General features: G+C 29.5%; 3 protein-coding genes across 3 annotated transcripts; 2 read left to right on the top strand and 1 right to left on the bottom strand.

Moving 5' to 3' along the window:
• Window positions 1-1,605: 1,605 nt before the first annotated feature.
• LOC108468463 (protein NIM1-INTERACTING 1-like) lies at window positions 1,606-1,917 on the top strand. The gene has a single exon (XM_017769345.1). It carries the CDS (start codon window positions 1,606-1,608, stop codon window positions 1,915-1,917), a length of 312 nt encoding a protein of 103 aa, XP_017624834.1.
• A 12,067-nt stretch (window positions 1,918-13,984) lies between these two features.
• On the top strand, window positions 13,985-16,316 carry LOC108470062 (ADP-ribosylation factor-like). The gene is made up of 7 exons (XM_017771251.2): window positions 13,985-14,279; window positions 14,732-14,890; window positions 14,992-15,062; window positions 15,335-15,454; window positions 15,581-15,699; window positions 15,801-15,882; window positions 16,003-16,316. Exons 2-7 carry the CDS (start codon window positions 14,743-14,745, stop codon window positions 16,006-16,008), a joined length of 546 nt encoding a protein of 181 aa, XP_017626740.1. The 5' UTR covers window positions 13,985-14,279; window positions 14,732-14,742; the 3' UTR covers window positions 16,009-16,316.
• LOC108470061 (gibberellin 2-beta-dioxygenase 2-like) lies at window positions 16,046-21,434 on the bottom strand. Its single transcript, XM_017771250.2, has 3 exons — window positions 20,920-21,434; window positions 16,932-17,277; window positions 16,046-16,864 (listed from the first exon to the last, which is right to left on the bottom strand). Exons 1-3 carry the CDS (start codon window positions 21,360-21,362, stop codon window positions 16,589-16,591), a joined length of 1,065 nt encoding a protein of 354 aa, XP_017626739.2. The 5' UTR covers window positions 21,363-21,434; the 3' UTR covers window positions 16,046-16,588.
• Window positions 21,435-26,295: the final 4,861 nt, after the last annotated feature.

Raw genomic sequence — 26,295 nt, 5'->3', positions numbered from 1 at the left:
CAATAGGCGATTAGTTCAAAAATTTACATACATAACAACTATAATTATATCGGTACATTTAATTGTTGACTTGTTAAAATATTGATCCTACAAAAATATACAAAAGAATTACATTAGTATAAGTGGATATATACATAATTTTAAATCAATGTAATAAAAATATCATATTAATTTGAAAATTTACGTATATAACAACTACAGTTATATCAATACATTGTTAGAATATTATCTTTAAAAAATAGTGTAAGTAGATTATTATATATGCATATACTACTCTTGACGGGTAGCATCTAGGAGACACAATTTTTCAAGAGTTTTAACCTAGCCTTTGTGTCCCATCAGATCCTTTCAAGGTTTGTCTCCAAACTTATGGGCTCCAAAACAGCTAGCCACACCATAGAAAGGCCTTTTAAGTGGATACAAAGGTAAATTGGTAATATGCTGATAATTCCTTTACTTCCACAAAATTTAAGATTTAGTCCCTCTATTTAAAAATTTAGTTTTCCTTTCTTCTTCTGTTTTTAAATTCTAAAATTTCAGTCTAGACATTAGAATCGTAAGTATTTTTTTGTTAAAATTTGCCAATTTGAAATTTTGATTAGGTCATCATTGGTAAAAGTACCATAGAAGTATTTGTACGAGGAGTCATATTGCATTTTACCCTTTTTGATCAAAAAAAGGAAAAATTAATCCATACATATTAGATTAAAGAGCAAACTGGTTCTTTCTGTTAAAAATTTAATCTATTTCTATTGTTAAAAACTTATGCAGATGATGAAATAACCAAATATTTATAGATGGCGTGCCATGTGTATCTTATGCTAACATACAGAAGCTAGTTTTTAATAGTTGAAATGAATAAATTTTTTAATAGAAAAATTAATTTGCTCTTTGATCTAGTATGTAATGACTAATTTGCCCATTTATTTTTTAGTAGATGAGATATACAGAATACTTTTACTGATTATCATCATATGATGGCATATGATTGATAAATTTTTATATAAATAACACTTATAATGCGGTAACCAAATCTTAAATTCTATGCAAGTACAAGGACTAACATCACATTTTAACCCTTAGTAAAATACCTTTTGAAAGTGAAAAGGACAGGGCATTTTAATCTAAGCTTCCATGGCTGCAGCACGAAAGTGCCAAGAGAATATAAAAAGAAAGTGGGAACAAAGAACATACGAGCTCAGTGGTCAAAATCATTACAAATTTCGAATAGGCCATCAATATGTCGGTAGCACGAAAAATGCAAGCTTGAAACAAAAGTCAGGCTAGCCTCTCAGCACAGCACCACTTTGTTTAACCCAGGGTCATATAGTTGCGTCATCTGAGTTACGTCAACATTCCTTCAACGTTTTACGTTTGGCATGCCATCAACAACACCATCCCCCCACTCACACTCATTGTCAACCAGTGCTCAATTTTCAGTCCACGCGTTATTTCTGCGTTTTTTTACCTTTTATACGTCCCATAGAATCCGCCGTTCCGTAGGTTTCATTTTTCTAGATCCCCCGGACCCATTCACCTTATATATGGTATTTGGTAAGCACAAAAGAAAACACAAGCAAAAACTTGCCCTTTATTCAGTTTCAGATGGCAAGCAAGAAGAGAGTTCATGTCTGCAATGGTGAAGATGAGGAGAAAGAAGATGAGAAGATGGAGCAGTTCTTTGCCCTAATAAGGAATTTCCATGAAGCTGTTAATAGGAGAAAAAATGAGCTAAGACAAAGGGATGAAAAGATGAGGAGGGTCGATAGTAAGCAAAGAAGTTGGGTTCCAACTTTTGAATGGGCAGATTTTGCCGACGAGATTGAGTTTCGGAGGCCATCTACAATTAACAATAAAGAAGAAAAAGGAAAACATGAAGAAGAGGAAGAAGGATTAGATCTTAGGCTTACCCTTTAGTTACTACCATCGATTTATCTCTATTAATGTTAATATATAAATACTACTTAATAGAAAATTTCTTTCTTTTTCTGTATTTTAATTGATTATCTGTTATTTTGTCTGTTGATGCTTTGACAAAGGAAAGGTTTTGGTTGGTTTTGGTTTTGGTTTTGCATTGTTGCTTCCTTACTTAAGCATAAGCGATGTTTTCAAAACCCAAAAACTTTTAGCGACGCTTGCAATCGTCGGGAAAAAAAGCCTGTTGGTTCTTTCTATCGACGCTCTTAAACGCGGAATTCTGACTGAAATCTCTCGATTTGCTTTGTTATTGTAGTCTATTGGGATTTATTGGTCACATTGCATCCATTCCACACATAATTTTAAATTCTAGTTAAGTTTTTATATGATTAATCTATGAAGAATTGATTCGAAAAAATTATAATTTATTTATGAAAAACTTATTCGAAAAAATTATCTTATTAGTGTTGTATGGATATTCAACACTCAACACATTGGAACTTGCAAAAAATAAAAGGAGAAATCAAACAATGGACTAGCATGACTAAGACACTAATGTCCCAAAGTAAACATATCAGGGGCTAGGTTTAATCCTTTAAAAAAAAATAAAAAAGTTATAAGGTTTATAATTTAATTTTCACTCTCAAAGAAAAAGGTGGGCAACTATGGTTAATTCATTTAGGCTAATGAAGAAGAAAAAGAAAAAGACAAAAATGAAGAGTCAGATGCAAGTTCTAGAAAAGCAAAAGATTGGCAAATGAATATAAAGAAGCAAAGGATAAAGGAGGAGGAGGAGGAAATGAAGAAAAGAGATGGAGGTCCTAGAAGACATGAAAAGGATGAATCACGTATTATGTGAGGGAAAAAACTTGAAGTAAGCCTTCAATTGAATTAGTATAATGAATGAATTAATTCTTAAAGATAACTTAGAAGAATTTTATATAATATTAAAAATGAGGATAAAAATAGCACAGTTCGAATCTGTATGGAATGTATAATAGAAGAACTTAAACTATAGCTACATATATTATCACCAGTTAGGCAATAAAATTAAATTATAGTAATTATTAAATAAAAGATAAAAATGTACATGTCATTTTATTTTTTCTACGATAGTGATGTGATGGCATCAAAGAAATGGCGGTGAGTTTTGGTTTCAAGTGTTGGGGTGTGAGCCACGAAGGCTCGTTTGAAACATGTTATTGACTTATGGGTAGCTCATATTCCACGCAACAAAATTCTTACTGTATGTGCGCAAATGTTGCACACCCATTAAGGGAGATTGAATTGTTAAGGAAATAACATAAATTTTTTGTACAGGTAATGTAGATGGAGTATGTTAAAGTATATTATTGCCCTCTTAATGAGTTAAAAGAAGAATTATGAATAATTTTAAGTATTATATCAAAAAAAATTGATGTAATCGAATTCATAATAAAATTATTAAAAAATTAAACTGTTAAAATTCAAATACTTCACATAAATAAATTTGCTAAAAGCATATAAAAAATATAAAAGCTCACCGAATAGTTTGTAATTTTTGTACTATAGTAAAATTTTCGTTTTAACTTTTTTACTATTTTTTCAGTCACTTTGTCTCCTTTACTTTCATTTTGTCCATCACATTAGTCGTTTGATCATTTCTGTTTTTTTTTTAAATCTCACATATTCACCTTTTAACAGAAATGGTTAACGACCTAATATGATGGACGAAACGAAAATGAATAAAACAAAGTGATTGAAAAAAATAATAAAAAGACCAAAGCGTAAATTGCACTATAGCATAAGGACCAAAACAATAATTAAGTTTTTTTTTTGTTATTATTTGTCTCTTTTTTATAAAGCTATGCAATAGTTAGAATATAAGTATAGCACTTAGAAAGAAGACGGAAAGAAGCCTGATGAAGACTTTGTGTGCTATCATTAGGGATTTGAACTACTCCTTTATGCCTAAAGGGAACTTGAAGAGCATAAATTCCATAACCCTAGTTGGTGTGTGATGGATTTTTTTGTCCTATATATGAAAAGCAATGTGTGTCACATAAAAAGAATCTATGAGACGTAATAAATCTAAAGAATTCCTTGAAAGGTATAATATATATTATTCTATTTTTTATAATATATATTTTTTTGACACAATGTTTAGAGTTATTTATGGTCCCTCTCTATCACATAAATAGGATAACACGCTTCAACGCACTCGAACCTACGTCCTCCAATTAATCCACAAGTTAATTTTTAAGGTAAACTACATCGTTATCAATTTTAAAATTGTTTTATCATATTAAAATAAAAATGAATATTTATTTTAAGTCAAATAATTTTATTCAACGTTTCAATTTTTTATTTGAATCCATTTAATAAAATTTTAAATTAAAGACTAATTAATATGATTAACTCAAAATTTCTTTATTCGATTTGATTGAATACTCAGCTATCAACTACAATAGCCAAGGATGAACTTTTTTGAGATTTTAGTTTTTTTTTTTTTCGAGATTTTAGTCGTTAAAGGAGCGGTTTAGGTTACTTGATAGAGCTTCATATTTGGTGATTGGGCTTCTTGTAAGAAATGATTTGGGCTTGGTAGAATAGCATAATTGACTAAATAATGGTGAGCTTAAATTACATCAAGAGGGGTGAACTAGAGCCTAAAAATTAAGAAATAAAATCACAAAAATATGACATAAGAATTTTAGTGTAGTTCAGCATTAATTGACTACTTTTATTATCTTAGCTTTCTTCAACTAAGAATTTTCTCCAATTCACTAATTGACACTTTTTTAAGACAATATATAACCTTTATATAATCTCTCTTTTAGCTTGGTAAGATAGTATCACTACCCTTAACATTTTCTACCTAAAACCTTAAATAACCTCTCAAAACATTAAGCGACTATTTGATATGTTTAAAATATGTTTATTGAACATGTATATGCTTGCTATCTATTGTTTGGTTGCTAATTTGTTGGGAACATGTTCTATATAATTGATAATGGAAAATGCCCTATTAATGTTATCGAATAGAGTTACGGATATAGTTGGCATGCCATAAGGTCTGTTATGTAGGTGGGAGATCTAGCATTGAGCACGTATCATTATGTGATAATTCTTTAATACCTTGGGGGTTAAGAACGTATCACCGACTCTTACCCTAGGGTACGAACATATTCTAGTGAGGTTGGTGGGGTCAGTGCATTTATGCCCAACTAGCACTTCAGTGTGTATATTGGTGTGTTGGTGGATTAATTTGAATATCCATTTGTGAGTTTGATCATGTTAATAAGGAATTAAAATGTGAAATTATATGTTAAGTATATGTGTTATGGAAATGTAATCATAATGATAATATGATATATGACTTTGATATTATAAAACATATGCAAATAACTTAGAGTGCATCGAAACTTCAATATGTGTAAGCAAGCATTATATTGATACAAATATGGTTACATGATAAATAACTATGGAATACCTTGAAGGTTTAATGGTTCATATGGATATATGTTTATATGAATATTGATGTCGAATTGGTTTTGTTTAATGTGTATATTATTGTTACTTAGCTTATTTATTTGATTACTATTACGTTCATAATTGGATTCAAAATATGTTAGCACCCCTCAGTATACAACACTCAGTGTACGGATTTGTTTGTTTTCATGCACAAGTCTTGATCAGGTTCTATAGTAGATCGGAGGTCCAGTTGTTGAAGTATGCCCAAAAACTAATCATGAGACTTGTTCATCTAGCTTATTAATAAAAGACATTGTCATTATTGTTTCAGTTTCTAATGTACTAAATAAATTGTTTAATAGTAAAGTCCTAAGAATAATATGATTATTCTTAAATATCCTTAGTCAAGTATCATGATGGACTTAACATTAGTGCATTGAAACTAATGTGTAGTTGATTGATGACGAAGTGTTGTCATTGACATAGGGATGTCAAAGTCAACGCATAAGTACATGTTAGGGAACAACATATTGGACTGACCTACCGTGAGAATGTTTTTTAGATTATTGTGTAATAGCCATAACATTTTTGTAACACTCCTAACCCATATCCGTCGTTGGAATAGGGTTTCAAAGCATTATCAAAATTTGTAGATCAAATAGGCAGAATTCTCAAACATTTCATATTATCAAAACAAGTCATCAAAGCATTTTTTTAATCCAAATTATAAACATACCAAATCCAAATCAATTTGCCTAATTCATGAGCAGTTAAACATAGAATTAAATCCACATGCACGATATAGATTTAGTTCAATTTACCATGTCATAAAATGGCTTCAAAAACAAACACATATTTATATGTATAAAACCAACCAATATTAAACTTATAATCTCATTTACATTCAATCCACAAAATAACTATTATTTAGACACCTTAGGTACATGCCGACACAAAAGATAGACATCACCACATTTGAGTTTGGGAGCGTTGTTGGATGCTGAATCGGCGATCAAAATTGAAGTACCTAATCTACGTACGGAAAATAAAACCGTACGCTGAGTAAAACTTGGTGGTATTTTTATAACCCGAATATTTAAAAACAAGATAATATAATATGCATATTTTAATTATAAGCACATTTGAATATTTAAGACCACATTTATTCATACAATGACATTAGCCATTCAATATTCAATTCATAAATACATCATTTCATACCATTCTTAAATCTCATCACTTGCTATATAATAGCTTTTCACAATTTAATATATATATATAATTTAAATAAAATATTTTCAATCCATATCCAATTCATGAATATGTAATTCATGTGTCTCATTTTCATGTTTCAATTCACTATCCCATTTTCATTCACATACAATATCATCCAATATCAATCATGGTATTATTTTATTTAATTACCCCTATTAACACGACTCAGACTCGAATGAATACATGGATCCAACCAACACACCAGTTTGGCACCTAGTGCCTCATGGATAAATCCGAAGTAATAACTGTGCGCAACGCCATATAAATTTGACACCTAGTGTCTCATCGGTTAAATCGAAGTAAATTGGCACCCAGTGCCTCATTGACTCGAAGTCGAAGAAATCTCTGAACTCTTCCAATCCTATGGCATACCTTCTATATCTGACTCAGCCTGATACAATTAATAGGGTTTAATTTCTCTTTCCAAATACAACCAATATTCATTTATCATTTCTGCACATATATATTCATTTCAATTCAGATAATCAATATATTCATATTATATATATCAATTCAATCCATTCAATCAACTTTTAATTCAATTCAATTTCAAAGTGCCAAATACTCACATCAACACTTATACCATATGCATTAAATAAACCATACAACAATTAATAACTAGTTTCGGATTATAGAAATACAAACCAGAGATTCCGAGCTATTCGATGTCAACTTTATCTTTCCCTTTTTTAGTCAAGGATTCCAGTACGATGTTAGCTACGGAATTAAAACAATTAAAATTCATCAATACAACACAATTTAATTTCATATTGAATATTTCAATTTTTATTCAATATTTGCCTAAATTCCAATTTAGTCCCTAAACCGAGACTAATTTTTATTCTTCACAATTAATTCTAAATTTTCATACAATTTCCACTTTAAACTAAATTTAACTCCCTATTTTCACTTAAATCCCAAAATTTTGATTTTTTCACAATTTAATCCCTGCTACTCAAAATTTACAATTCATTCTACAATTTAATCTTTTTTCATTTCTCACTTAAAAATCTATCAATTTAATCGCTAATACTAAAATTATTCAACATTAACAACATTTAAAAACTCAATAATTGCTAAAATTTTGACATGGGTTAGGTAATACTTAATACCGGGATTCCAAAAACATAAAAATTACAAAAAAAATGACTAAATTGACTAACCAATTGAGCTTTGAACCCTAGAAGTCCCTAAGCCTTGCGTCTTTCTTTCTTTTTTCCTTTTTCTTTCTTTCCTTTTTGTTTTCGTTTGGCTTTGGCTTTGGCTTCTTTTTTTTTATTCATTTACTTATTTTATTTTATTATACATTAGTTTATTATTATTATAATGTATATACTTAAATATTAAGTAAACTTATTTTATTATAATATATATTAAATTTATAAATATCTTACCTTGTCGCCTCATTAAAGAACAATGGCATAATTACTTCTTTAGTCTCTTTAATTTTTCTTTAATTTATAATTCAACTTTCACTTTATATGCAATTTAGTCCTTATACCTAATTACTCTTAATTCATGCAATTTCACTTAACCAAAACTTAATTAACTACACAAATAGTTTCGTAAATATTTCCGATTTACAGGAACGGAGTCTCGAGAATGCACTTTCTGACACCCCTGACTATCGGGTCGTTACAATTTCTCATAGTGATAATTTTATGTATGATCATTAGACTTGAGATCAGCATTATTCCAACAACTTGAGTGTAACACCCCTTACCCGTATTCGTCGCCGGAATAGGGTAGGAGGCATTACCGGAATTTACCGAATTAATTTTCCATTAATACGAGTTAAATACTATTCATTTACTAAAACATGTCATGGCATCCTTTAGATGGGCCTCCAAAGCCCAAAACATACTTCGAGACCAAACCAGAATTAAATCGAAACCATAGGGAATTTTTCGCAAAATCCCAAAGTTTTTTTTTTTGCTCAATATAACCTCTTTATAAATATCTAACCTTCCCTGCAAATTTTAAAACCGAGACCAATCCAACCAACCAATTCATTTCAATCAATTTGATACCAAATTATACTACTATTATAATTATACTATTTAACATATTCATCATTCTTTACTTTAATGTATATTTCTTAAACAAGTCTTAGTATTTATATAATCATCAAACCTTATACATGCCATATAAATCAAAAAGAAATTTACAAAAGCTACCGGAGATAATCTGGATAGTGTGATCTTCTGTGTTGATCCAATCCTCCGTATACTTCCACGTCAATCTACAAGAGACGTTGATTACACTCATGTAAGCTTATAGAAGCTTAGTAAGTTCATAGGCATAAAACATAATCTTACCAAATATTTATACACTTATACAATATACACAATTATTAAGTTCACCTGTCAACCACAGCCATTGGTGAGTTCCCTTGCATAAACTTACTACTACTTATCTATTTCCTTTAATTCTTTTGGGCCCATTTGTCACATATCATTCTTTAACCAAATTAGGGAATGGTTACGGAAAATTGAGTACTTCACTTTCACTTTGCCATAGTATAACTATGGTCTTGCGTATGATCACTTATCACCTTTTGAAGTCATAGTCCTACCACGGTCTTACACTGATCACATTTATCACTTGTCACTGATCAGATAAGTGTAGCTAAAACTACCACTTATCACTTATCACTTGTCACTGATCAGATAAGTGTAACTAAAGCTACCACTTATCACTTGTTGTTTGTCGCTTGTCACTTAGCACTGATCAGATAAGTGTAGTTGAGGCTACCACTTATCACTTGTCACTGATCAGAAGTACTCAAATCCGACATTCCGCTCAATTTAATCATTTATTCGATTTTCGTGTTGTTATTTTATTCTCTATTTATCAATAAATATATTTCATCATACATATTACATTATATAATTCATAAAATTAACATATAATCATTAAACTTCAACCATATGAACTTACCTGGGTTGATTTGCAAAATTTGTGAAAGTTCAGGGACTAATTAGCTACTTTTTCTTTTCCTCGACTTGCTTCGGGTTCTCGATCTATCATTGTAAAATCATTCACTTATCAGTATTGACTTCATCTTCAACCCGCTTATAAGTAATATTATCTATAATTTCATTATTTACTTATGTATATTCCAATGCTGTCCATCAGTGCCATAGTCAATAAATTATTTTTATCTTTAGCTATAGAACTCAAAATTAGGATCCGCTAATTTTTCCTGAAACTAGACTCATATATCTTCTTATCATAAAATTTTTAGAATTTTTGGTTTAGCCAATAAGTACAGTTTATTCTTTAAAGTCACCCCTGTTCTGCTGTCTAACAATTCCGACCCTTCTTCACTAAAAATTAATTATCTCTTCGTACAGAATTCGGATGATGTCTATGTTTGTTTCTATTGAAAATAGGCTCATTAAGGATTTTAAAAATATAAATTTAAGCCCATAATTATTTTTCTACAATTTTTGATGATTTTACAAAGTCAAAACAGGGGAACCCGAAATCATTCTGACATTGTCTCACAAAATCTATTATATCTCATGATCTACAATTCCGTTGCTTATACCGTTTCTTCTATGAGAAACTAAACTCAATAAGCTTTAATTTCATATTTTTTTAATCCTATAATTCGATTTCTACAATTTATGGTGATTTTTCAAAGTTAGACTATTGCTGCTGTCCAAAACTGTTTTAGTGCAAATGTTGATTTCGATTTTTGCCCCAAATTTCACAGTTCATACAATTCAGTCCTTGCTCAATTAATCCCTCAATGAAGCTAATTTTTCCCAATTAATGATTTACCTATACATTATAAGTTATTTCACAATTATTTAAATTCTTAATTTCCACATAAAACCCTAACTTCAAACTCTTTCAACATTAGGTCCCAAACATTCACTTTCTATTCAATTCTTTTAATAAAATCAGCATATACACAATTTAAAACTCTAATTACATGCTAAATAATCATATACTTCCAACACATATTCATAACAACTTCCAATTTCTTTCATAGAATCAAAAACTAATGAATTCAACAAGTGGACCTAGTTGTAAAAGTCATAAAAACACAAAAATTTCAAGAAATAATCAAGAATTGAACTTACTTGCAGTAAAAATATGAAAAACCAGCTTAAGAAAACCCTTCTATGGTGTTTTTTCTGATGAGAATGCAGAAAAATAATGAGAATTCTAGATAATTCCACTTTAGTCCTAGTTTATTAAGTAAATTTTGCAATATTCCAATTTTCCCCTTAATTCATCAATTTTCCTGCTGACATGCACCTTGCCGTCCAGCCCAAATAGACTTTGGGTCTATTTGCCTTTTAAACCCTCTTTCTTTTATCATTTAAGCTATTTAATCATTTCTCATAATTTTACATTTGTTACAATTTAATCCTTTTTATTCAATTAACTATCGAAACTTTAAAATTTCTTAACGAAACTTTAATACTAACTTATTAACACTCCATAAATATTTATAAAAAAATTTATGGCTCGTTTTTAAATTTTTAAACTCTCGATATCTCATTTCCGATTCTAATTTTTAAAATTTTTATTTCTAGTACACTATTCGCTATTTCAAAAATTTTCCTAATTTCACACTTAACTTATATTCACTAAATTATTAATATTTTCTACTCATTTGTCGGATTTAGTGATCTCGAATCACTGTTCCGACACCACTGAAAATTTAGGCTATTACATTGAGCCGTACATTTTGACACAATCAAGTGTCTTTCATAAATGGTCGTACTATGAAGGCTGATGTTGTGTGTGTCACAATCTGTGTAGTGGGATGTAAGTGATCATGATAGGATTTAACCCTCCTACATAATGGAAGAAATATCTCAAGCCTCTTAATCGAGCGAGACAAGAAATGCATGGTCATGCTCAAATTAGTTGGTACGAGATATCACACTTAGTTCTTTATCTTAGTCCACTCAAGAATCAAGAAATAAGAGATTGGACTATACAAGTTCTATGACTTGTGTTTAATCTAGATATAATTGTCAATGGGATGTACTACATAATAATATTGTCACAAAAAATCATATCAAATCATGATTTTCTGTGACTTAGATAGCAGTAATGCATTGCTAGATGTTACTCACTGTTTGTAACATTAGAATATTTTAATGTTACTGTAAATGTTACAGGTTCCTATAGGGTCACACCCTTTGGTTGGGACGACCAAAATGTAATGAAAGTTGGGATTATGTTTAACATGTCACAAAAGTTAAACTGATTATAGAATTTTTTAATAATTAATTTAATTTGACAATATTAAAATAAAACATTATATATGTATATACTTGATGCACATGTATATAGAATAATCAATTAAAATAATGATGAAAAATGTGTTTCACATTTTTAATTGTATAAGCCTGCCTAATTGAATTTATTAAATATTATATTTAATAAAAAATTCAGTTAAGGGGTTAAATTAATATCTACTTAAGCCAAGGAGATAGTCACGTTTAAAATATATCTCATGTTTTTCCTCTAAGAGTTTTAAGGCAATTAAAACTTGTTTTTTAAAAGGCTTAATCTCAATTTTTGTTTTTAGCCGAAATACTATCTTTACTAACAGAAAGAAAAATTTTAGTTTTCCTCTAAACTGTTCGGAGATCTTTCTGATCATCCTCTTCCGAGTGGATCGCATAGAGGTCGGGACTTTACATTGTGGTTGTGGTTTGCAACATAAGTAGAAGGATTCCCCTCGTACTATATTTGTTTCTAGATTATTTAAGGTACATTTTTTACCTTTCTCAAACCTGGGTTCGTTCCTTGTACATGAATCTTTAATTGTAATCGTCGAAATATTTTTTCGTTGCGCTAAGGGGTGTCCTGAAAATCGAACACTAGCAAGCATCCAAGACTCAGTAGCTCATATTGAATCAAATTTTTGTCTCTTTTGTATGTATATATAAGTTACTGACAAGTACTTGAGTCATGTGGTTTAAGGTGATTATGACATGTTTTGGGTATTATGAACCTATAAGGTCTTATTTGATAAATTTCAATACTTAAGTAGTGAATGAATATGCATGTTTATGGGTATTAGATTACTTATTTAACTTTGTTAGATTGTGATATACTGAATGCTAAATTACGAGAGTGTGTAGTCATGTTTAGTATGTTAAATTCATGCATGTGAGTTTGGTATGAGTTTGTGTAAATTAAGTATGATTTGGTTGGTGTTTGAATGTATTAAAATGTTCATTCTAGGTTATTTTATATTAGTTTTTCCGGACATCAAGAACAAGTCTTGAAACTTTAAGAACAAACTTTATCGTTTGGACCATTTCATTGACTTAGGTCTCGAAACTAACTGAACAGGTCTCGAGATATCATGGGGTAAGTCTCGAGACATTGTAGACTGTGTTTCAAGATAAAGGCACATCAAAGTTAAAATAAATTTACCATATTCCAAGTCTAGACAAAAACCCTTTGTCTTAAGACATCTCAACATCGACGCTAAATTAAGAAAACAGGGGAATTGCATCTGAAGATATATCCACATCGAACCCTAATTTCTCGAGATATGAACCGTAATGTCTCGATACATATCCACATCGAAATAAAAATAGTAAAATTAGGGGAGGCCTATCTTGATACATGGTTTCATAATCTCAAGACTCACGGTTAGATTTTGGTACTTAGAATTCGAATTCAAATCTCAACTCCATATTGACCTTGTACAACCCTCTACCTACAACGAGACTAGTTAACATTCATTAAACTTATTTATGTGATTGATTAAAATGATATATGAATTATTTGATTGAAGTCCACATTACTTAGTAAAATGATATTAACTTAGCTTGAGTTACTTTGACAACATAATGTAAAATCACACATTCGGTTAGTAATGAATATAAATATACTAATGTTTTCATCTTTTATTATTTTTATATGAAATACTTAAATAAAACAATTAAAAATGAGATATCTAAATATTTAACCCGAGCCTAAAGGAGATACTCGTGTTTTAATTGTCAAATAAATTTTGTATAAATATTATTTTAGTACTATTTTATAAATATAATACTGAATGTAATTTGATTTTTGTTTGATTTTTCGTTCTCGTGTATTGTAGAGAAAGGATTGAATGAAATAAGGATATTATTCATTTTCAATAGTTTAACGACACATCAACAATTTCATATTGAATTTTAAGATTTTTATTTAGATTTAATTTTTTAAAATGAAAATCCTAAAATTTAAGATAAAAATACTATCATAATATTAAACTATTGAAAAATAAATACGACAAACTGTTTGATACAATTCTTTACGATGTATTATATTAGTTGTAGAAGGGGCTATATTTGCATTTGTTCTATTAGTGAAAAACAAAAATGCCATCCCCGTTTAGAAAACCGATCTCCATTTGCCAAACAAGCTGAGATGCATATCAAGCGTCGTCATAACGGCGTCATAATGGAACAAGCTAACCATCCGCCAAAATGGCAAAATTTCCCCAAAAATTAAAGGAAAAAAAAAGACGACGTTCCGTCAAGTGAAGATCCATGTTTGGATCTATAAATACCCTATCTCCAAACCTGCTCAACTCCTTTCCTTTTGAGAGGGTAGATCTTCGTTCAACCACGCCTAATAACCGCTCGGATTTTTCTCAGGCAAGTTTCTCACTTTCTCTCTCAAAGCCAAAAAACTTTCATTTCTCAATTAATTTTGCTCTAATTTTCTTTCAACATTTTCTCTCCCGATCCGCCTTTGAATTTTAACTTTTATTTTATTTCGAAAGTGTGTTAAAATCTTTTGAATCTACAATTCGTCGCTTAGTTTCGTCTGATCTGAGTGTTGGAACTGTCGTAAGTTCGTTAAATTGCTTCGATCTGCATTTTTTAAATTGGTTTCATGTTGTAATAGATCGGATTTAGAGATTTTATGTGTTGATTTCGACGAATTCAGGCCTGTTTTATTTGCGAATGTTCCTTGATCGATGTTATGTTGTTTCTGAATTCTGGCCGTCGGATCTGCTCTGATCTTGAATTCTACTATATGTATTTTTATTTTCAAATTACATTGATGATCTTTGGAAATTGAAATGTGGATTTGTGTTTGGCAGACGTGAAAAAAATGGGGCTGTCTTTCACCAAGCTATTCAGCCGGCTATTTGCCAAAAAGGAGATGCGTATACTGATGGTTGGACTTGATGCTGCTGGTAAAACCACCATTCTTTACAAGCTGAAGTTGGGAGAGATTGTCACTACCATTCCCACCATCGGTAAGTCGCCTTCTTGCCTTATAAAGTTTAACTGTTGTTATCCAAATGAATTTTGGTTCGATGAAGGATATGGCTAACCATGGTATATTGTAATCTTTTAGGTTTCAATGTTGAGACCGTTGAATACAAGAACATCAGCTTCACTGTTTGGGATGTTGGTGGCCAGGACAAGGTAACAATGTTTAGTTTCTATTCAAACATGTTGGTATGTTTGCATCAAACAAAACAATCTAGGGAATCATTATGGGTGGGATTGTGATTATATCTATATTATCTCGAAAACATGAATGTGTGCAGTTCTGTGGAAGGAATGGACACAGACTAGATGTCTGTTGGTAATTGAACCTTATGTTCTTATTGTAACTTAGATCTATTAGATCTGTTAGAACTATGAAAAATGTCTTAATTATTTAGCTGGCCTATTTGCTCTAACTTTCTACATAGATCCGACCATTGTGGAGACACTATTTCCAAAACACGCAAGGACTTATTTTCGTGGTTGATAGCAATGATCGTGACCGTGTGGTTGAAGCTAGAGATGAGTTGCACAGGATGTTGAATGAGGTAAATAAGCTTAAATTTCTTGTTACCAGTGCTATGATGCCAATGTTTACATGATGGTTGTGAAATTATTAAAAGCTGCACTCTGGACGGGGGCTTTGTGCTGAAATCTAACTTATTATTTGGCAGGATGAGTTGAGGGATGCTGTGCTTCTAGTATTTGCAAACAAGCAAGATCTTCCAAATGCTATGAATGCTGCTGAGATTACTGACAAGCTTGGCCTTCATTCTCTCCGCCAGCGTCACTGGTGAGACGAACAATTCTTTTGTGTATGGGTGTGGTGTGTTGGTGCATCTGACCCCTTCTTTTGTGGATCTTTATGTTTCCTCTATGTAATATATTTTGCAGGTATATCCAGAGTACATGCGCCACATCTGGTGAAGGACTGTACGAGGGACTGGACTGGCTCTCAAACAACATTGCAAACAAGGTATGCTCATGCCAATGACTCTGATTATATAGTTAGAACTTAAGTTTGCAGATTTTTTAGGAGGTTGAGCTTCTTCTGCTTCTCATTCACTTATGCTGTGATATTTATATGAAATTGCAGGCATAGATGGCGTAATTGACTTGTCTGTCTCAGAAAATGCCAGCCCCTTTCGGAATTATTGATGTTTCTACGTCCGTTAAAATGTTTTGGTTTATCGTGTTCTTTTGTTTCTTGCAAACTTTGTCATTTGTTGCTTCTTGTAGTTTAAGAATAATTGATAAAATTTTCGGTTTCCATTGTTGTTCTTGGTAGTTGGAAAAAAACAATGTTTTCCCCAATCTCGAGGCCATTCCTTTCTTGATGGAAATTAACAGGTTAAGTCGGTTTATTTAATCTTTAAATATAAAGATACCAGATTCCTTTGGATTCTTTAATGCTTGTTTTAGCATGTGCAGTAACTGCAATTTTTTTTCTTAACTGTTAATGTCTACATTTGAAAATTTTGCAACAAAAAAAAAATGGAATGATGGATAAAAATATGGCGCAATTGGCTAGGTGAGCCATTCTTGGCCAACAGCAAAGACAGTCTACCTGTAGATATCCCTTAAATTAGTTAGGACTAAAGAAGGGCATCAGATAAAAGAAAATTTCCAGAGCTAATATAAATAGAATGAAATCCCCCATCAAGTTGAGGCCTACATATACTTTACATAATATGGATTTGATTGGTGGAAATGAATGAAGCCTTGAAAAGGTCAAGACGTGGATCCCCCAAGCGTAAGGAGTAGGCAGCTTTCTTGTAGTCACCCCAAGTAAAGGGCTTGTACAGGCTGGGATTTTCCGATGAGACCAGTTGTGGGAGTGGGGAGATGGTTGTGTTAAGCGGAGGTGCCCCGAAGTACATGATTGACATTCTTGAATTTTCAGTTGAATTCGCCATTGCTCTATGTCTAGCGCTCCTAAATCTCTCGTTTGTCAAAACCTATCAAATCATACAAAATGAGAAACAGTTTACTCCAGGTCTTTAATGTACGAAGTAGGGTACTGACCCGCAAGGCATCTCCGACGATGACGAAGAATTGGGTAGGGTCAGGGGGGACTGGGATCCAAAACCCATCACGCAAAGCGATTTGGAGGCCACCAACATCATTGGATCGAAAAATGGTGAGGATCTGAGGGTCGGAATGCTCGCCGAACCCAACTTCAACATCGTCTTTGCATGGTGTTGAAGATAGGGGAGGATAATGGTTGAACCGTAATATGGAGTCGCTTTCGACGTCTGTGATTAGTTTACTGAAGGCGTACTTGTCTTGGAGCCATAGACCCTCAGCCACTAGATCTAGAATCTCGCTTGCTAACTCCCTCACTGCTTTTATGTACTCATTCGCAGCACTACTGTAAAAAGTACCCAACAATAATAGATTAAGAGATAGAGAAAATTAATTTCACATGATCCATCGTTACTTTTATACTTATTTTGATGAAATACCATCCAGTAAATTTAGAATCCAAGTTCAGAACTTTTTTTCTCCATTCATTACAACTAAAATTAATATGAAAAATTAAATTTGGGCTTTTTTCTTCTAAAGAAAGCGATTGATTCATGAAGATTACGTTGAGTTATCGCCAATATAGATATTATTCTTAATGATTTTATTTCATTTTCGTTCAATCAAAACAGAAAAAATTTATAATTCAATTCCAGACTCTCCTAAAACAATTTCTAGATTCGCCTAATTCTTATTATAAAAAATATAAAAATTTCAATTATGCTTATCAACAATTTAATAGCTATAAAATCTTACCGTAATAAAATATTAACTTTTCATAAATCAAATATTACAATTAAATTATCTTAAGGAACATATTTCATTTGATTTGTACAAATATTTTTACAAGACATCCAATAAATTTATAGCTTAAATATTATCATTTACATGATCTTCCCTCAAATTTATTGATTTGGAATCACTTTCATAAAAATAAAATAAAATAACCTAAAAACTAGTTTAATTTTGTAGTAGGAATGAGGTTAAGAAATAATAGTGGTGTAGGTCCATTTAATTCATATCATCTTAAACTATTTCATTATGCATCATCCTTGAAAACAAAATCATTATATTTATATGGTAAACAATTTTATAATTGAACAATAATCTATATTTTTAAGTTAAAAAGTCTTCAAATTTTTAAAAAATATTTAAATCTCTCTTTTTTCTTTTTTTTTACATTCAATTGAATATTTGAACTGTCAAAATATATTAAGAAATTATTTAACTATTAACTTTTACAGTTTGATTGTTAAAATTAATTATTCTTCATTTTTTAGTTAAAATCAATATATGTCATAACTACGGCGTGGCATGTGATAAAAATTATAAAAATATAAATTTTAATAAAAAGTATAAAAATATTTAAAATGTATTAAAATAAAATATAAAAATATTTAAAAAGAATTAAAATTATAAAATTGAAAAAAATTATGATAAAGTGTCCGTTTCTAGGATACCAAACATTAATTAGTGGTAAATAAATCTCCGGCAAAATGAAATTCCGTACTGGTGCTGTTGGGGTGAAAGGGGCCACTCTATGTACTATATTACTGTTTATTAATTTCTCATTAAATAATTTTAACTCCATATTTAATTCATTTAATTTATATATATAATCACTTTTAAGGTGGTGTTTAATAAGTTTGGGATTGTGAATCACATCTTTAATGTTTTTTAAATGATTTATATATATATATATATATATATATATGAAACATTTGTATTTATAAGTTTTTAGATTTTATTTGAAAAAAAATGTCTCTTTTAATCAAATCTAGCTTATACTTGAACTTGAGTGTAAAAAGGGCGAAGATAGAAAATTATTTTAAGGGTAGAAATTAAACTATAACTTTTACGATAATAAAAATGTAGTTTTATCATTTTAATAGATTATGTTTTTATAATATGTAAAAGATTAATTAAAATTTATCATTTTTATTGGGGTCAAAGTACATTTTACTTTTTCTAAGTTAAAATTTTAAAATTTTAAAGTTCATAAATAAAATTCACAAATAACGAAAATGAGAATATTTAAATTCATTCTGATTAGATAAAGAAGTTTAATTGAGTCTAATCAAAGACTATTAGATTAAACATATAGACATTTTTCATGAAATATTATATATATATATGGACTTAAATGCAAAATTGACCTCTTTAACTATATGGATTTTTTATTTACCTAAGGTTTTTTTTGCAAAAAAATATACTTAAAATATAATTTTAAAAATAATAATAAAAAGTATTTTTAATAATATTAATGATTTTATATATTTTAAAAATTTTAAATATTAAAAATTAATTAAATGTTGACGTGTCATCCACATAATAATCCATGTATATGTAATGTCAACAAAGTTAAAAGACATTAACTTTTCTTTTCATTTTAAGTGATTTAACAAGAAAAAACACATGATTAAAGCTGAAAAGCGAAAAATTAAATAACATGCTAAATTGACTTTTTTATTATATAAAATTAGAGGCGAAAAAACTTATTATGCAATTAATAAATCATAGGGTTTAAAATGAGTAATCGATATTTGATGAATTTTTGGAAGGAATTAAAGGGCAAAAAATTTGTGAGTTTAGTTGTTTGGAGAAGTGAAGAAGATGAATATGAAGGTAAAGATAGGACGAAAATGATGAGAGTAAAAAAAAACATATATATTTTATTAAAATATATAATTATTTTCTAATTTAATTATCTTTTATTTTAGTTAAAAAGGTCACATGTGGCAATATAATTTACTAAGAAACTTTTTGTAATTTTCTTTTGGTCAATTTTGCATTTAAACCTTGTATATAAACACATACCTATTTTTATTTTATTTTTATATATTAAAAATTTGATTGAGTTGATGTTACCTATCAATTGATCTCATCTCAGTTGTAAAATTACCAAAAATCAATTTCTTTTACAATGCAACAAATATTAATTTAAGTGTATTTATGTCTTTTTATATTTGACAAATCTAAAAAATACATACACATAACGAGAATCATAAGATTTGAAGTCAAAACATCTTCTTATTCATTGTCTCAAATTTACCATTTTAACCAAAATCGCGTTTAGTTTTTATATAACTTTGTTTTATATAACTCAGTTGTAAAAATACAATTTCATTATTTTAAAACAAATTTTTATCATTTGAGGGGCCAAAATTTAATTTTACCATTATTAATTTAAAATTTTATAAATTATAAATGACCTAAATTAAAATTTTACCTTTTTAGGGGGGCCATGGGTCTCCACTACGCCCCACCACTAATTTTTACCACATATATTGTAGATGTGTCATAATCTAATATACTTAAAGCTCTTGATTAAGTTTATGTCATAAATTAAATGGGCACTAATTTAATTCAAAATTACCTTGTACAAGATAAATTGTATTATTATAAAACTACTTCTATTTTATATTTTCATATAAAATCAATAAAAATTCTGAATAAATGAGACTTGAATCTAATACGTTACATATTTTATACTTTTAGCTGTATCATGTCAACAAAAATTTTATATAATTTTTTTAATAAATATATATCTTTATATTTTTCTTCCCACCCAATAATCTAATTATGCATAGAAAAGGAGTGGACGAAACCATAGGCAACATGAACCTTGCTATATCCTGCATCACACTAACGAAACAGAACAGACGTGTTGTCTATTTGCTCTACTGTTTATGGTTTAATATTTATATTCATATCTGTCTTTGGTCAACCTTCTTAACCCATTTTTTAAACCATAACGTGCATGACTAAATGTTTTTCCAAATTTCAGACGTGAGGGCAAAGTTTTCTTTTTCAAAACAATCAATGTTCTTTTAATTATTAAAAAAATTTCTATATTAAAATAAAATTTTAGATTCGATTTATTGAGTTTTGTTAAGTGCTCTATTTAACTTAATTCGACCTTAATTTTAATCGAAATTTAATGTAGTTTAAAAATAATGTAAATGAAGGGAAAACAATGGTAGCATACCTGAAATTTTTAGGCTCCTGGGAGATGGTATTGGATGTTTGGACAATGGAGCAAGGATTGGTGGGGAGGAGAAGATACTCAAGCTCACCCTTATCGCCATGGAGGCCAATGTTTTTGGAACCATAACCAAAACTGCCGGCAGGCACCGCCTGTTGCTTATCGGGAGCCGGTTTGTTGAAAAACCGAAACCCCTCGTCTTCCAATCTGGAGATTATCTCCCTTGGGACGCCATGGTTAGTGACCTTAAAAAATCCATAGTCTTCACAAGCTTCGACGACCAGCTTCGACACTATGGACCTGTCAAGAGAAAGATCAAGTGTAGGAATCCCTACTGCCTTGGTTTTCTTGGTTCTCACGGGAACAGGCGACTGCACTACCATATTTCTTCTTAAACTTTTGAGCCTATGATGATAAGAGTTGGAACTTGGAAGACGTGGAATCATGGCCGTGGAATTTGCTTACGATTTATACAAGAGAGACGGATAGGGGTTGTGATTATAAAAATTCCATAATTTTTTTTATTCAACTTTAGCTTTCAAAGCATCATTTGAATATTTTAGTCCTATATATTTGAAAAATTAACATTTTATTACATTAACTTTGCCATTAATAGAATGACATAATTTATCTGTAACTGATGCGACATTAAATTAAATATTAAATTAATTATTATTCTTAAAACAAATGAAATGACACTGACTTAATATGGACCAAACTATAAATAATTTAAACATAACACTTATATAAAAAATCAAATTAAACTGAAAATAATTTGGGGTAAAATCAAAATAGATTTCTTACTTTTATTCCTTCTTCAAAATTGTTGCTTTAACTTTTTATTTTGATTTAATATTATGTCTACCACCATTAAGTCGTACTATTCTATTAAGGTAAAGTTAACGATAAAGATTAAATTATTAATTTTTAAATATATAATAATTAGAATATTTATTTTAATAATAAAAGAAATAAAATAAAATTTTTGATATGGTTTAAGAGTATGTAGTAAACTTTATCCTAAATTAAAATAATTAATGAGTCCAAAATATTATAATGATAAAAATATTAGTAATGGAGCAATGCATATGAAAATATTGCGGTTGACGTGATATAGGGCAAGCGTGCGGAGACTGAGGCATGAGATGGGCATGGTGTTAGAAATGGTTATTCAGTATTAATTAAATTAAATTAAATTTTAATTTTAATTATTAGTTGAATTGAATTTTTTTAAAATTAACCGAATTGACAATTAGCTAATTAAATTAATCGAAATTTATATTTTTTGTTAAAATAAATAAAAATATATTAAAAATAAATTAATAATGTTCATTTGATCAATTAAAACTACATATAATTTGTATTATTAATTATTAAATTCGATTGATTCAATTAATTATTTAATTTTAACTGAATTAACCTATAACTAAACTTTTAAAAATAATTAATCGATTTTGACCAGATTAAATCGATTAATCAATTAATTAATTAAATTAGATCAATTCGATTAATTAATTCAATATTTAAGGTAAAAACTGAAAAATGGAGGATGGGTTATGAGACATTAGGTGGGGGACGGGAAGAGGAGATAATGGGGGCCAACCTGCTCCACCTTGTTTGTACCCTCTAATTTTTATATTCCAAACTTCAATTTTTAATTTCTAATTTATCATGATTTATATAATGTATTTATAAAATATAGTATTAGTATTTAGTACAAATATAAATATATATACAAATAACAATATTAAATCATACCAGTAAAAATACAAAGAACGAAGAATTAAAAAAAAAAAACTGGGCCATCTATTAATATATATACATGTTAAGATTAAAACTCACACTAAATGTATTTACCCTTAAGAAGGCTATCCTTCATCTTAATATTCTTTACAGGTTGAAGTTGTTTATCGAATTTATGTGTTGAAATATATTTGGGAACATAAGTTTTGATTTTTCTATATTCATATACATCTTACAAGAATATAAAAATATCGAATTTATTCAAAAAATATATACTAAACTCACTTTCTTTCTATAAAAATTTAAAAGTAATTGACGATAATTAAAAATATTTTTAAAAATTACTTTAAAAAAAGGCTAAATTACTAAAAGAAAAGTTGGTTTAAAAAAAATTTGAATGAATAGGTCAATTTTTGAAATATTTATCGGAATATGTCGATTTTGGAGAGAGAGGATAAAACGCGTCCAATAAAAACGTTTTCTTGCAAAGACAAAGTGAAAACACATCATATTTTTACTTGTTCTCTTTAAAATTAACCTATTATGATAAATATATCAAAAATCAACTCATTCTCTTAATTTTTTTTTAAAACAGAATATTTTAACTAATTTAACACTTAAAAAATTAGTGAAAAAGAATTAAAGCCGAATATGACATGGTGATTACTTATATAATATAAGCCTCACAAATGAGAAATGAACATCACAAATTATGAGATATGATGTGAGTCCTACAACCATGAAAGGCAACTATGTGGAAACTACAATCTCATATGTCCCATCATAAAAGATAATTTTACTACTTCACCTTTCATTATACGGATGCAAAGTCAACGTACGTGTCGTTTCAAGCCATAACCACTCAGGTAATTATTGTTAGATTGGTTCATTATTTGAGTTACCCATTTAAGTTTAAAGGGTTATTATTTTCGAATGTGACAGTATGTATCAGGTTTTAAAAATTGGATAAGTGATGAAATTTATCACATCATTTATTTTCGATTTAATTATTTAATTAATTAAAATAATTATTTGATTCAATTAAATAAATTATTTAAAAATATTAAAATAATATATTAATTTATTTTTATCTTGATTCAACCACTAGTTTAAATAGTTTGTATTTATTAACGAGTTAATCACTCCAATTAAGAACAAAATTAGGAAGGCTGGTAGGCCTCAATTTCCTAAAAATGAAAATTTTCATTTTGGTCGTTTAATTTTTATACTTTAATCCCCTCAAAATGATAAAATTTTGATTTAATTCTTTCAAAATTATAAAATTTCGTATTAGCTCTTATAAGAATATACAACTCAATTCCAACCATTTATTCCAAACTAATATCTCAATCAAATTTCGGTCCAATCGACCAATTCAGTCTAATTCTGAAAACAGTATTCTAAGCTACATTTTGACTTTAAACCACTTGATATGAAATAGGATTTATATTTTGAATGTAATTGAATCAAACTTATCCAAACTCGATTTGATTTATAATTATTACATTTTTTATGAAAAAAAGAAACAAAAATATTATTGAAGATGTGAAGACCATTCCTCCTAAGATATTCTTTTTTTCTGTTTCATTTTAGAGCTAGCTTTCAACATCAAAAAAGGGATGAAAACATGTTCATTGAATAATGTTGTTTCCCATTTCATTTCGAACACAAAGGTTGTCAAATAATGCAGAATTTCTTTTCTCCTTCGGCCATCATGGTGAATATCATATGACCCACGTATTATTGCTGTTTATCCTGTTCATCACCTAAGCCATGAAAGCGACATTCAGTCTCTTATAATTCATAAGAGATAATTTAAGATTTTTATTTTTGTTGAAAGAGGGTCGGGTCCAAAATTGTCTTCAATCCAGGTATTGTCGTCCTACTGTATGTTGAGTGTGAGTTTATAGAGTAGGAAGGCAACCCTATTAAACACAATATCTCTTGACATATATATAAGGATATATCTCAAGTTTATACATTAATTTTATTTTTATTTATATTATTCTCCGTGAACTTTTATTTAACATTAATTTTTTTATTTTAATTTAATTATATAAATAAAATTTTGATTTTAATTTTGATTTCAATTTGTTCTTACAATGGCTTCTCCTAGTTTATCTTCTAAAAGTAATTTATTAACATGAAATGAAGGAAATTCTATCTTAGCTAAACTCTCTGCATTTGAGGAATAATTCATCGCTAATCAGTCTACAACCATGTTCCCTTCTCTACGCACAAATTGGAATTTGATATCAACAAATTGTCGTTGCATAATCTTTATTTTTCTGATTATAGTCATTGTAGGTATACTCTTCAACCCCTCCTTAATCTTCTCCATTACCATCATACAATCGATTTCAAAAATAACCTTATCATTTCCTCTGCTCTGTGCGATTTCTAGGCCATGAAAGATTGCCTACAACTTTGCATTTACCGTTGACCCCTTTCCGATGAACCTTTAAAATCCTTCAATCCAGTTCCCAACAGTGTCTCTCAAAACACCCCCAACAACTGACAAACTCCCATTTGTATTTACCGCTCCATCCGTATTTATCTTGATCCATCCACCGTTGGACGGACCGAAGTTAACATACAAAGATTATTGTAAAAGTAATGACAATTAGGGAAAATACTTCGGATCGTAGATGTACTGATCCAGAACAAAAATAAGAATGGTAAATATTCACACATCCACAGCACTATTTTCCCACAACAAGAGAGAAGAATTGAGAATTGTGTATAATTTCATATAATTGGGTGTACAACAAAACCACAATTGAAAATTTCTTATAATTGGGTTTCTAGGAACTGCTTTGCAGATTTTTTATTTAATTTTTTAGAATAATTTATTTAATTATTTTTTAATTTAAGTGACTGTCCTATGGCAGTGTGGAGAAAAAATATTTATAGGCTGCCCGTTACGGGTGTCCAACTCTAGATCTCCCACTCGCATCTAAGGAGCACAAAACTCTCGTTATTAAGTGTTGAGAGATTTTTATTTCTTTTCTCATTTCTCTTCTAGGTTCATACCCGGAAATAGCAGTCCGTGCAACCAATATACTTTATTCTTGAGAGCTGGGTACTATATAACTGTTAGGTATATATAGCAGCTCGAAAATTTAAGTAGAGTAAATATGCAGTACCTTCAAGTTTTTCGTGATCTCTTTTGTATCAATAATATAATATACTTTTGTATTTACAATTGTGTCTAGAATATAAAATACAATTAGTCGACCCATAAATACAATTGAATGAAACATTGAAATGATCTTTCCTTTTTCTTGAATCTCTCAATTTCAATTCAATTTCAATTCAATTACTTTCTAAACATGTTCCATTAGATGGAATCATTTATGACCATTGGTAACATTCTAACGTAGCTAACATTGAATTGAAACTTCAAGACATAGTTGAAGGTCATAAGTGTATTAAATAGATATCCTACTTGATCTTGTGGGTCTCACACAAATTTGAAATAGAGATCAATTCTTCACTTACCCAATTGGTCGAATAATGCACGTGGTATGAAACACATGTTGTGGTATTACTCTCATTTTCTCTTAGAGTGTATGTCTTTATTAGAAAATCAATACCATACATGTAATAGCTTAGATACACTCAGTATCTAACTTG

The sequence above is a fragment of the Gossypium arboreum genome, chromosome 8, assembly GCF_025698485.1.
Source record: "Gossypium arboreum isolate Shixiya-1 chromosome 8, ASM2569848v2, whole genome shotgun sequence".
Taxonomy (NCBI): domain Eukaryota; kingdom Viridiplantae; phylum Streptophyta; class Magnoliopsida; order Malvales; family Malvaceae; genus Gossypium; species Gossypium arboreum.
Note: the sequence above shows the minus strand (reverse complement) of the source record. Positions and strands in the feature narration are given on the sequence as shown.

Bases quoted from the DNA above. Each gene is read 5' to 3' on its own strand.
- LOC108470062 (XM_017771251.2), top strand. From the start codon at position 14,743: ATGGGGCTGTCTTTCACCAAGCTATTCAGCCGGCTATTTGCCAAAAAG. The intron at 15,063-15,334 runs GTAACAATGTTT...CTTTCTACATAG, and splicing joins ATGTTGGTGGCCAGGACAAG to ATCCGACCATTGTGGAGACA. The intron at 15,700-15,800 runs GTGAGACGAACA...TATATTTTGCAG, and splicing joins TCTCTCCGCCAGCGTCACTG to GTATATCCAGAGTACATGCG.
- LOC108468463 (XM_017769345.1), top strand. From the start codon at position 1,606: ATGGCAAGCAAGAAGAGAGTTCATGTCTGCAATGGTGAAGATGAGGAG.
- LOC108470061 (XM_017771250.2), bottom strand. From the start codon at position 21,362: ATGATTCCACGTCTTCCAAGTTCCAACTCTTATCATCATAGGCTCAAA. The intron at 17,278-20,919 runs GTATGCTACCAT...TACTTTTTACAG, and splicing joins CAGGAGCCTAAAAATTTCAG to TAGTGCTGCGAATGAGTACA. The intron at 16,865-16,931 runs GTCAGTACCCTA...ATGATTTGATAG, and splicing joins TCGTCGGAGATGCCTTGCGG to GTTTTGACAAACGAGAGATT.